The 12,509-nt window shown below is 40.1% G+C and overlaps 1 protein-coding gene and 1 pseudogene across 1 annotated transcript in view; one reads left to right on the top strand and one right to left on the bottom strand.

Moving 5' to 3' along the window:
* PSMA8 (proteasome 20S subunit alpha 8) overlaps nt 1-12,509 on the bottom strand; it is a 49,032-nt gene that overhangs the window by 28,006 nt on the left and 8,517 nt on the right. Inside the window, exon 2 of the mRNA XM_015076158.3 lies at nt 6,724-6,850. Within this exon, the coding sequence (XP_014931644.3) occupies nt 6,724-6,850 (127 nt within the window). The remainder of the gene's footprint in view (nt 1-6,723; nt 6,851-12,509) is intronic.
* Nucleotides 2,911-5,125, top strand: LOC106978461 (protein FAM178B-like; annotated as a pseudogene).

Raw genomic sequence — 12,509 nt, 5'->3', positions numbered from 1 at the left:
GGTTTAGTTATTTATTTGGGGGGTGAGGGGGAGAGAGAGAGAGATCACTCTCAGAGAGAGAGAGAGAAGCTCTCAGAGAGAACCTTGAGATTATGACCTGAGCTGAAATCAAGAGTCAGCCGCTTAAAGCACTGAGTCATCCAGGAGCCCCTATATGTCCATCTTTATGTTAGTACTGCAGTGGTTTGACAAGTTTTGAAATCAGGAAGCATGAGTTGTCCAGATTTGTAATTTTCCAAGACTGTTTCAAGGTTCCATATGAATTTTAGTTTTTTCTGTTTCTGAAAAAAACTCATTGGAAATTTGACAGGGATATACCGAATCATTGCTTTGGGTAGTACTGATATCTTAACAATATTAATCTTCTAATCCATGATCAGGGGATGTCTTTCCATTTATTTGTGTCTTCTTAAATTTCTTTCAGTAATGTTTTATAGTTTTCAACGTACAAGTCTTTTGTCTCCTTAGTTAAATTTCTAAGTATTTTAGTATTTTTTATACCATTGTAAATAGAATTATTTCTCTTAATTTTCCTTTTCAGATTGTTCATTGTCAGTATATAGATAAGCAACTAATTTTTGTGTGTGTTGACATTGTTTCCTGCAACTTTTTTCAATTCATTTATTTCAATTTCAATTTCATTTATTACCTCTGACAATGTTGTGTTTTTTTTTTTTTTTTAATCCTTAGGGTTTTCTATATAGAAGATCACGTCATCCATAAACAAAGCTAATTTTATTCCTTTTCAATTTAGATGCCTTTTTCTTTTCTTGCCTAATTCCTCACACTAGGACTTTCCTTATTATGTTAAATAGAAGTGGCAAAAGCAGACATCCTTGACTTATTCCTGATCTTAGAGGAAAAACTTTCAGTCTTTTGTAACTGGGTATGATGTTTGCTGTGAGTTTTTCATAAATGGCTTTTGTTATGTTGAGGTCTTTTCCTTCTATTCCTAGTTTGTTGAGTGTTTTCATCATGAAAGGGTATGGAATTTTGTCAAATGCTTTTTCAGAATCGATTGAGATGATCATGCTGTTTTTCTCTTCATTTTGTTGATGTAGTATAGTACGTTGATTGATTTTCAAGTGTTGAACTATCTTGGCACTCCAGGAATAAAGGCCGCTTGGTTACAACACATAAATCCTTTAATTTGCTGAATTTGGTTTGCTGGTATTTTGGTGAGGATTTTTACATCAATATTTATACGTGTAGTTTTCTTTTCTGGTAGTGTCTTTGTCTGGTTTTGGTATCATGGTAAGGCTGGCCTCATAGAATATTGAGTTTGGAAGTGTTCTTTCTTCTTCAATTTTTTGGAAGAGTTTGAGAGTGACTGGTATTAATTCTTTTTTAAATGTTTGGTAGAATTCACCAGGGAAACCATCAGGTCATGTTTTTTGTTGTTTGTGTTTGTTTCTTTTAATTGGGTTTTTGATCACTGGTTGACTCTTACTATACATCTGTTGAGATTTTCTATTTCATCTTGAGTAACTTCAGGTAATTTGTATGTTTCAAGAAATACGTCAATTTCTTCTAGATTATCTCATTTGTTGGTATATGATTGCTCATAGTACTCTCTGATAATCCTTTTTATTTCTGTAAAATTATTAGTAATGTTCCCTTTTTCATTTCTACTTTTAATTAGGTCTTCTTTTATTCTTAGTCTACCTAGTTAATGGTTTGTCAATAGTATTGATCTTTTCAAAGAACCAAGTATTGGGTTTATTGATTTTTCTCTCTTGCTTTCCTATTCTCTGTTTTATATACCTTTTTTTCTTATAATCTTTTATTTTCCCTATCTTCCTTTATTATTTCCTTCCTGGTGGTAGCCTTAGGGTTAGTTCTTCTTTTTCTAGTTCTTAAGGTGTAAGAATAGGCTACTGAATTGAAATCTTTTTTTTTTTTAAAGTAAATAGTTATAGCCACACATTTTCCTCTTAGCACTGCTTTTGTTGCATTCCATAAGTCTGACATGTTGTGTTTTCATTTTCATTTGTCTCAAGATATTTTCTGATTTCTCTTGTGATTTCTTCTTTGGTCAATGGATTTTTTAGGAGTACAGTTGACCCTTGAACAATGTGAGCATTGGGGCACTAACTGACCCCCCCAAGCGAAATCTGCACATAACTTTTGACTCCTCAAAAAACTTAACTACTAATAGCCTACTGTTGCCTGAAAGCCTTATTGATAACATAGTCAATTAACATATATTTTGTATGTTATATGTATTATATGCTGTATTATTAAAACACAGTAAGCTAGAGAAAAAGGTTATTAAGAAAATCATAAGGAAAATACATTTACAATGCTGTATGTAAAAAAATCTACATATATGTGGACCTGTGTAGTTCAAACCTGTGTCATTCAAGGGTCAACTATATTGTTTAATTCCCACACATCTGTGGAATTTTTCAGCTTTCCTGCTGTTGATTTCTAGTTTTATTTCATTTTGATTGGAAATGATACTTTGTATGATTTCGATCTTTCAAAAATTTATCAAAATTTGTTTTGTGGCAAGGTGGCTGTTTTTAAAGGTGTTTGATATTCTTTTTAAATTTTTATTTATTTATTTTGAGAGAGAGAGAGAAAGAGAACGATCACACACATGAGGGAGGGGTAGAAAGAGGGAGAGAGAGAATCCCAAGCAGGTTCTGCCATGTGAAGCTGGATCCCATGAACCTCAAGATCATGACCTGAGCCAAAATCAAGAGTTGGACGCTTAACCGACTGAGCCACCCAGGTGCCCCAAGATGATTACTTTTTTAAGACAGAAAGATAAAGGCTATTTTTTTGCTTAATAATCAATATAAAATCCTGGTTTGAAAAAGCATCATTAGAAAATGGGTGCATGTGGCCGTGTGCCCGTGTCCGAGTGGTAGGCGGCTGTTGCCTGCCCAGGCACAACCTGTCCATATGCAACACTGGGGCCATGGGGAGGCCTGGCAGCCCTGGAGGAAAAAACGTCCTGCTGTCTGCAGACGGCCAGGCCCCAGAAAACACCACTAGCCCTTCCTCAGAGAGAAGGGGTCCAGACAGCTGCGGTGATGTCCATCCTGTTTCTCAACGTGAAGGGCGGCTGCTTCGAGCACCTCTGTACCAGAGAATTCTCTACCCTGCCCGGTGTTGCTGCAGTCCCACCTCAGCTCCAACTCCCACGTTGTCATGGAAGCCCAAGGTGCAGGCGGCTGAGGATATGTTCCCCAATGACTGAAACCCATTGCCTGTAGAGTTCCTGGACCTGAGGGTACCACAGGCTGGCAGGGGGGCTCCAGCCCAAAGGTGCGTGGCCATGGCAGGGCCTCAGAGCTGGAGGACGTGGGCCCACAAGCTGCCTGAAGAGTTAGAGCAAGACCCCAGGACTCAGACCTCCAGGGAAGCCTGGCCTCACTGGAGGAGCTGTTCTCGAACATGGCAGTCCCAAGCCCGAAGACTCTGGCTCCAGTGGTGGACACCCACACCTTGTTCCAGTTCACCTCTGTGGCCTCACAGACCTACGTCAATAGCTTAGATCACTCAGTGCAGGAGAAGGAAGAACATGCCCTGGAGCAAGGGCAAGAGGAGCTGCTTCTGCACAACTATCCCAACCTGACTCCCTGGTCTGGATGAAGATGAAGTGCCTGCCACACTTGGGCACAGGATGCTGGTGGAGAGATTTTTCACGTCACTGCAGGTCATTCCACCAGCACATCCTGGACAGACTGTTTCTACCTAGCTGTCCCCCCTGTGTTGCATCCTGGATTGTTTATACCTGAAGTCACACAGCCACCTGGAAGGGCTGTTCCTCACTGCCTGTCAGCCCAGCAGCTCTCCTTCCTGTGCGGCCTCTACCTGCACACCCCTGACTACCTGGTGCTCCTGCTCCAGTGGCTCTTCCAGCTGCTGACACAGTCTCCAGAAACTTCTTCAGGAGTCTTTGGCCTCCTATGGGATCTCAACATGGACGGCTCTTCCAGCAGTCTGATGGAGACAAGCACTGGTGGTGCCCCTTTGCTGCAAGAGGTCATGAAGGCATTTCACATCCTGGGAGCCCGCAACCCTGCTCTGGGCCTGCAGGGGCCCTGTTGGCACAGTGGGAGAGTGCTTAAAAATGACAGTGGCCATGGGGCACCTGGGTGGCTCAGTCAGTCAAACATCTGACTCTTGACCTCAGCTCAGACCATGATCTCATTAACTGTGAGATTAAGCCCTGCGTTGGGCTCTGTGCTGACAGCGTGGACCCTGCTTGGGAGTTTCTCTCTTACTCTCTGCCCTTCTCCTGCTCTCTCTCTCTCTCAAAATAAAATAATAAATTTTTTAAAAAACCACTAAAAAACAATAACAGTAGCCTGAGCTGAAGTGAGCAGCAGGACACTCCCCCAGAGACTGCCTTGGACATCAGCCCGAGCTACATCCGTAAGTTCCTGACACTGTGTGCCCCGGCCCAGCCAGGGACCTCTTGGGCCTGATGGAGCCGCTGTGCTGAGTCAGCCTAGACGTGGGGCTCCACCTGCTGCCCAAGCCTGATCGCCATCAGTCTCTGCCTTCTGCTGGTCGAGAATTTCCAGGGGTGGCCAGGGAAGCTCCAGCAGCTGTGCTGCACCCCGAGCAAGGTGTCAGAGTACCGCCACAATCTGCTGGTACTTGCATAGTTCTTTCTGACCTCCCAGACTAGGCAGCTTCAAAGCCAGCTCAGCCTTGTGGTTGTTGCACAGATGCTGGACCAGCAAGAGACACTACTCCCTCTCTGGCAAGAGAAGGCCCAGCTGTCTTTGCTCAGCCAGCTCCTGAGCCTCAGGAGGCCATCATCCCTCAGGCAGTACCTGGGCTCTGAGACCTTGCCACCGTGCCAGGAGCAATAGCAAAAGGCCAGCACCAAACAAGCCCATAATGTTTGCTCCCTGTGTCCCACTCTTCTGACACTCGCTGGGGTGGTGGTCAGCTGCAGGACATTACTCCAGACCAATGGGGAGGGATGCAGCAGCCATGCATGCAGTTGGACCGCCTCTCAGCAACCATACCCGGGAGGGCCCCCAGGCCATGCACCCGACCAGACTCAAGGACCTAGCTGCCCAGACCGATATCTGCTGGAAGGTGCTGCTGGCCCCACTGCTGGCCGCAGGCCCAGTACTTCAGCCCCTGGAAAGACTAAAGGAGCAGGGCAGGGATGGCCCCAGGCTCTAGGCTCTGGCAGGAAGTGAACAGGGCTCAGACGACAGAAGGAAGTGAAGAACGGAGGCCAGAGGAAGGCCACTGTGATGAAGTAAGAGCCTGCCTCCACACTGCCCCTGACTCCCACCAGGCAAGGATGCAGCCTGGCCCTGCCTGGCCCACCCCTCTGCTCTCCTTCCCTCCCAGCCACTTCCTCTGCCCCATGGCCTTTGTCTCCACACTCCAGTTTCCTTGGGCTTCCTGGGACCTCCTCACCCTCCTTCCTCTCTCTGTCACTAACGTGAACTTTCTTTGTGCACATTAAAGTCTTATTTCAAACAAAAAAAGAAAGAAAGTAAAAAAGAAAATGGGTGCGTGCACAAGCACACATGACAAGAAAAACGTCTCATTTGCTATACGGAGGCAAATAAGCACAGGAAAATTATGTTCAACATCATTAGCCATGAGTCAAATGCACATTAAACCCACAATGATATATCACGACACACATAAAAATATCTAAAATTTAAAGAAGTAACAACACCAAAGGCTGCTGAGGATGCAGAGAAAATGAATCATTCATATACTGCTAGTAGGAATGTAAAATAGTTCAACCACTCTGGAAAACAATTTGCCTTTTTTTTATAAAACTAAGCATGCATTACCATATGACCCAGCAATTGTACTCTTGACCATTTACTGCAAAAAAGGAAAACCCATGTTCACACAAAAACATGTACACAAATGTTCACCAGCTTTCTCTGTAGCAGGCAAAAACTAGAAATAATCCAAATGTCCTTCAATCAGTGAGTTGTTAACAAAGTGTGGTAGATCCATATCATGGGACACTATTCAGCAATAAAAAGCAAGTGACTATTGACATATGCAACAACTTGGATGAACTGTAGGGGAATTATGCTGAACGAGAAAAGCCAAGATTAAATGATTATATATCACAGGATTCTATTCATATAACATTCTCAAAATGACAAAATTATAGAGATGGAGAAGAGAGAGGATTATTGTTGCCAGAGGTTAGAGATGAGGAGGACTAGCATGAAGTGGTCTCGTGTTAATGAAGAGTTGTGTATCTTGATTGCAGTGATGGTTACATGAACTTACACACATGATACGTCTAATAAAACTACAAAACACACACACATATACATGCAAATGAGTGCAAGTAAAACTGTTTAAATAAACTCTGTGGCTTGTAACAATCTCAAATTATCAGTTTTTGAAGATGTTACTATTGGGGGAAACTCAGTAAAGGAAACTTCCTTGTGTTTTTTTTACGACTTCCTATCTATAATTTAAAAATAAAAAGTTTGAAAAGAAAACAGTTACCTACAGTCATAATTAGGATACTATAATATGTATTGTTTAACATTTATGTTTGATCAAAGCTAACTATTAGAAATCCATTTTTATAGAAGTGTAATTTTCCAGAAAAGGTAGGGTATGCTGTTTGTGTCAAAGTAAGAAATGGGGCATATCTCTATATGTTGTGTAAATATAGCATGACAGCTGTAGGGGGGGCCCAACTGTGTTACCCTACTACACTAAGATACTCTATCGCTACTGTAGGTCCATAAGTACCTGCAAAAGCCATGCAAACGTGGTCATCAAGGGCACAAATTTTCCTCACAGTTCTTTCATCTTGAAGCTTGGCAACAGATTTCTTTTCTACTCCAAGCACAACTATATCAGTACCTCGGATTCCAACCTATCAAGTGATTAAAAAAATACAATTAGTTGTTAGTTTTGACATTAAAATGAAGTTATCCTACCACATGACTTGTAGGAAAAGTCTTTTTCTTTTTTTTTTTTAATGTTTATTTTTGAGAGAGAGTGCACGAGCAGGGGAGGGGCAGAGAGACAGGGAGACAGAGGATCAGAAGAGGGCTCTGTATTGATAACAGAGATGTGGGGGCTCGAACCCACAAACTGCAGGATTATGACCTGAGTTGAAGATGGACGCTTAACTGACTGAGCCACTCAGGCGCCCCGGAAAAGGCTTTCTCTAAACCATTCAATAAAAATGAGAAAAGCTGACTTCTGAGAAAACAGCTGCACAGGTACAGGATTACTCCATTCTCCAAACCCAAAAGTACAGAACACAAACAGGTCGAGATTGGAAGAATATACCACCAATGCTATAACTACACGAGTGTCCTAAACTCACGCAATACACCTGAAGAAGTGCTAAGCAGATATAGAACAATTTTAACCAAAATGAAAGAAAATGCTGGGAATCCATGTGGATTCCTTGTAGAGTGGGCAATACCAGTAGTGGAGTAGAAGTAGTTTAGAAAATTAAGTAGATAAAATTCTGAAAGCTCTCCCATGTATCTCACAATTTGGAGAGATAATGCTTGGGGAACATAAGCAGCCAAGAGAAAGACCAAATGCCTTCACTCTAATTCACTGATCAACAAAACCTCAATTCTAACATGAATTCAACAAGAAGAATCCCATTGTTCCTCTCTCCACCTCTTCCCTTGAGAGTGAAGTGGGAAAAAGTCTAAAGAATAATGTGTAAGGATAGTAGTTCTCAAACTGGGTCTTCTGTGGAAACATGCCCATATTCTCAGGGGCTCAAGAGTAATCTATAAGAAGTTTAATTTTGTAACAATGGTAACCTAAATATTTTGATAATTGGTATTTGTGTTTATGATTGCCTTGCGGCCAAGGGTGATATTAGTACTAACTATGCAGATAGGTGTCCTCTCAATTAGTATCATTGAAACAGAAATATAGAATAGGTTAAATACAGAACTAGACCTGAGATTACATCTTTCAATTAAACAAAACTTAAGACAATTTAGCAAGGCTTTTGCTCTTATTGTTCCCTCACTTCATTCCAGTCTGTCAATTTATCTAACAGGCCTTTCTCTAATCATGCTATCTAAAACGACAACCCTCCCTCTACATCCCACCCTCATCTAATAGACTCATGTTGAACTTTATATCTTATAGGGAAAAGCCATGGGACTTTCTAACAATGTAACATAAATTATGGCTCAAGAAAATCTCAATATTTCCCCCAAATTTTAATAAATTAAATTAATTGATCACCACATACGATAATTTTTATGATTCTCACCTAAACAATTCTGACTTAAAGCAATTAAAACTTCCAACACAAACTAGAAAATGTTTACAATGAAAATCCTAATATCAAAGTCTTTTGGATGAGGGTAAAATTATTCTCAGAAGAAAATTCCTAATCTCATTGTAAAATAATAAGTTACTCAAGAAGTTAAAAAAGGAATACAAATATTTAAGCTAAGCTTAATGGGAAAAATAAGAAAAAAAGCAGAAATTAATGATTAGGGAGAAAACAATATAATTGACAAGTAATACCAAGAGATAGCTTTTAAAGGAATAATTAAGAGATATCTCAGTTAATCTAGCCAAGAGGAGCAAAACATAAAAAATATATACAAGTGTGAAAAAGCAAGAATTTAAAAATTATAACCCTAAGTTAATCAACATGAAAACCTTAGTGAAAAGGATGACAGACTAGAAAAATTAAAAAACTGCCCATACTGACTCAAGAAAATAATAGACAACACAGTCTCTAACAAACATGGGATAATTTCAAAAACAAGTGTCATACCTAGAAGGTTCATGGATGAATTTTTCCTAATCTGCTGTTATGGGTAATTCCTGTGTTATTTAAATTATTCCATGGCACAGATCAAAATAAAAATGTTCCTGACTCTTTTTTTGGAAAGCTACATAACAATGTTAAAATCTGGCAAATATAACATTTTCTAAATAAAGAAAGGTACCAGTGATTTTCATTTAGGAAAGCTGATGTTAAAAATTCTAAACAAGGGGCGCCTGGGTGGCTCAGTTGGTTTAGCATCCTACTTGGGCTCAGGTCATGATCTCGCGGTTGTTGAGTTGGAGCCCCACATCAGGCTCTGTGCTGACAGCTCAGAGCCTGGAGCCTGCTTCGGATTCTGTGTCTCCCTCTCTCTCTCTGCCCCTCCCCTCACTCATGCTCTGTCTGTCTGTCTGTCTGTCTCTCTCTCTGTGAAAAATAAATAAAACATTAAAAAAATTTTTTTTTTAAATTCTAAACAAGATTTTCACAAATGGAATCTACAAACACAGAAAAATAGTAACATACTATAAACAATTATGGTTCATTCCAGGAATTTTAGGAGTTACAATGAAAGCAAATCTTTTAATATAAATGTTACAGGGGAGAATGAAGATCTGGTTTTTTTGCCCTTCTGATAACAAGAGCTCTTCAATTGTTCTTGGAAAAATAAGGAGTCTTTAGGTGGAGCTGTAATGCAACCCAGCCTAGTCAAACAGTAAATCCTTACAGTTTTACTGAAAGTGTTTGGAAGACAGGATAATTCTTTACCTATAGCTAGGAGCCTGGAGCCTAGGACTATTTAGGAGCTACTCTTAGGGAGGTCATGTCTGAGGGTGAAAGTAATATAAAGAGCAAGTAAGAGATGGACATAGAGACGGAAGAGAAGAGGAAAAGAAGGAAAAAGAAACAGAGACACACCAGTTCTAGGGCTTTTCAAGAAGACCGTAGTAGCCATGTAACTGAGCCTGAAAGGAAGGTTTCCCCCTGCTCCCTTTGGGTACTTGATTCAGTACAGTTGACCCTTGAACAATGCAGGGGTTAGGGGTGCCAACCCTACCACCTCATGCAGTTGAAAATCCATGTATAACTTTTGACTTCCCCCAAATTTAACTACTAATTGCCTATTGTTAACTGGCAGCCTTACTGATAATATAAACAGTTGATTAACACACATTTTGCATGTTATATATGTCATATGCTCTATTCTCACGATAAAGTAAGCCAGAGAAAAGAAAACATTAAGAAAATCATAAGGAATGGGGCCCCTGAGTGGCTCAGCTGGTTGAGCATCCTACTTCAACTCAGGTCATGATCTCGAGGTTGGTGAGTTCGAACACTGCACCAGGCACGCTGCTGTCAGTGCAGAGTCTGCTTTGGATCCTCTGCCCCCCTCTTTTTCTCTCCCCCTGCCCCGCTGGTGCTCCCTCTCTCTCTCTCTCAAAAATAAATAAACATTAAAAAAATTGTAAGTAAGAGATATACATTTACAGTACTGTAAAAAGTTCAAGTGGACCCATGCTGTTCAAATCCATCCTAATTTTTTGCTTAAATCAGTTTGAGTTGGATTTCTTTTATTAAAAAAGAATTTTTTAAAAATATTTATTTATTTTTGAAAGAGAGAGAGAGCGGGGGTGGGGGGTGGCAAAGAGAGAGGGAGACAGAATCCAAAGCAGGGTCCAGGCTCTGAGCTGTCAGCACAGAGCCCAATGCAGGGCTGCAACTCACAAACGATGAGATCAGGACCTGAACCAAAGTCAGACGCTCGGTGGACTGAGCCACCCAGGTGCCCCGAGTTGGGTTTCTCATGCTTGCAACTGAAAGAGTCCTAACTAAAACAATTAAATAGTATAAACGATAAAAGCTACAAAACATTTGATAAAATTCAATATCCATACCTAGTTTAAAAACACTAGAAAAGCAGGAAGACTATCTGTGAAGACTATTTCATAACTTGTTAAAAAAGCATCACAAACTGGCAGCCAGAGTCATGTGAAGAAATGAGTCACCATCCATTCCACCGTTCAAGCCCAAGCCCCAGTTGTTATCCTTTATAGTTCCTCCTCTCACACTATCCATTTCCAATCAATTACCTTGTTTTTGTCCATTTCACTTACAAAAGCTAACCAGTTCCCCATCACCATTCTAGTACAAGCAACCATCATTTCTTGCCTGGATCACATACAACTACATAGCCTAATAGTTTTCCCCTTTCTACCTTTGCTCTCCATCTTCCCACCCCCACCCTGCACTCCCATCTAGACTCCACAAAGCTGCCAAGGTGAGCATTAAAAACCTTAATAGGGTCAAGATTACTCTCTAGGTGAATGTCCTTCCACAGCACTCCATTGCACTTAGAAAATCTTTTCAAACTCTTTAGTCTTGCCTATAAAGCTGAACATGATCTGGCTCCTGCCTACTTATCCAACAGTATGTAATTGTTATTCACCAAGCTCCAGCCACATTACCTTTTTTCAAGACTTTTTCAAGTCCCTCTGCCTGGAATGCTTCTTTTCCTATTTCAAGTCTCCATTTCAATTTCACCTCAAGGAGTCCTTCTCTATTATCCTTTATAATAACTTGTTCTTTCAGTCAACACATTTACAATTACTTATTTATTCATTAGACTCTTCTCTCCAAATAGTAAAATCTCTGACAGCAAGGAAGCAATCAGATAAATCTAGAAAGTGGGATGCTCTACTGAACAATTAACCCAGTCTCTTCAAGAAGTCAAAGCCAGGAAAAAAAGAAGAGATGATGTTCATGACTAAAACAGATGCCTAAGGGTAAGCAATGCATGGACTTTAGATTCAGACCTAAACAACACAATTACAAAAAGATATTTTGTGAGCAACAAGGAAAACCAGAATGTAGAGGATTACAAAATATTAAGGAGTTTTTGTCAATTTCGTTAGGAGTGATAATGGTTTTAAGAAACTATTTTTTAGAGATGTATACTGAAATATTTACTTATTTGTGAAATATCTGAGATTTCAAAATACTCCACTGAAAAATGATTTTCAACCTATACCTCACACTATATACAAAAATTAACTCTAAATAGATCATAGATTTAAACGTAAAATGCAAAACTATAAACTTTCAGGAAAAAACACAGGAGAAAAATTTTGGGAACTAGGGAAAGGGTTCTTAGACTTGGCACCAAGAAATATGAACCGTAAGAGGAAAAACTGTTAAATTGGGCCTCATCAAAATTATAAACTTTTGTTTTATGAAAGTCCATATGAAGAGGATGAAAAGACAAGCTACAGACAGGGAGAAAATATTTGCAAACCCTACATCTGATGAAGGGCTAGATCTAGAATACATAAAGAACTATCAAAACTCAACAGTGGAAAAGCCAATCTGGTTAGAAAATGGATAAAATTGAAAAACATTCCATGTTTATGGATTGGAAGAAGAAATACTGTCGAAATGTCTATACTACCCAAACCAATTTACACATTTAATGCAATCCCTATCAAAATACCAACAGCATTTTTCACAGAGCTAGAACAATCCTAAAATTTGTACGGAATCACAAAAGACCCTGAACAGCCAAAGCAACCTTGAAAAAGAAAAGCAAAGGTGGGGGCATCACAATTCTCGACTTCAAGTTATATTACAAAGCTGTGCTGATCAAGGCAGTATAGCAGTGGCACAAAAACAGAGACCTAGTCCATGGAACAGAATAGAAAAACCAGAAATGGACCCACAACTATATGGTATCTTCCATGAAGCAGGAAAGACTATCCAATGGAAAAAAGACAGT

Source organism: Acinonyx jubatus, chromosome D3 (genome assembly GCF_027475565.1).
Source record: "Acinonyx jubatus isolate Ajub_Pintada_27869175 chromosome D3, VMU_Ajub_asm_v1.0, whole genome shotgun sequence".
Classification (NCBI taxonomy): domain Eukaryota; kingdom Metazoa; phylum Chordata; class Mammalia; order Carnivora; family Felidae; genus Acinonyx; species Acinonyx jubatus.
Note: the sequence above shows the minus strand (reverse complement) of the source record. Positions and strands in the feature narration are given on the sequence as shown.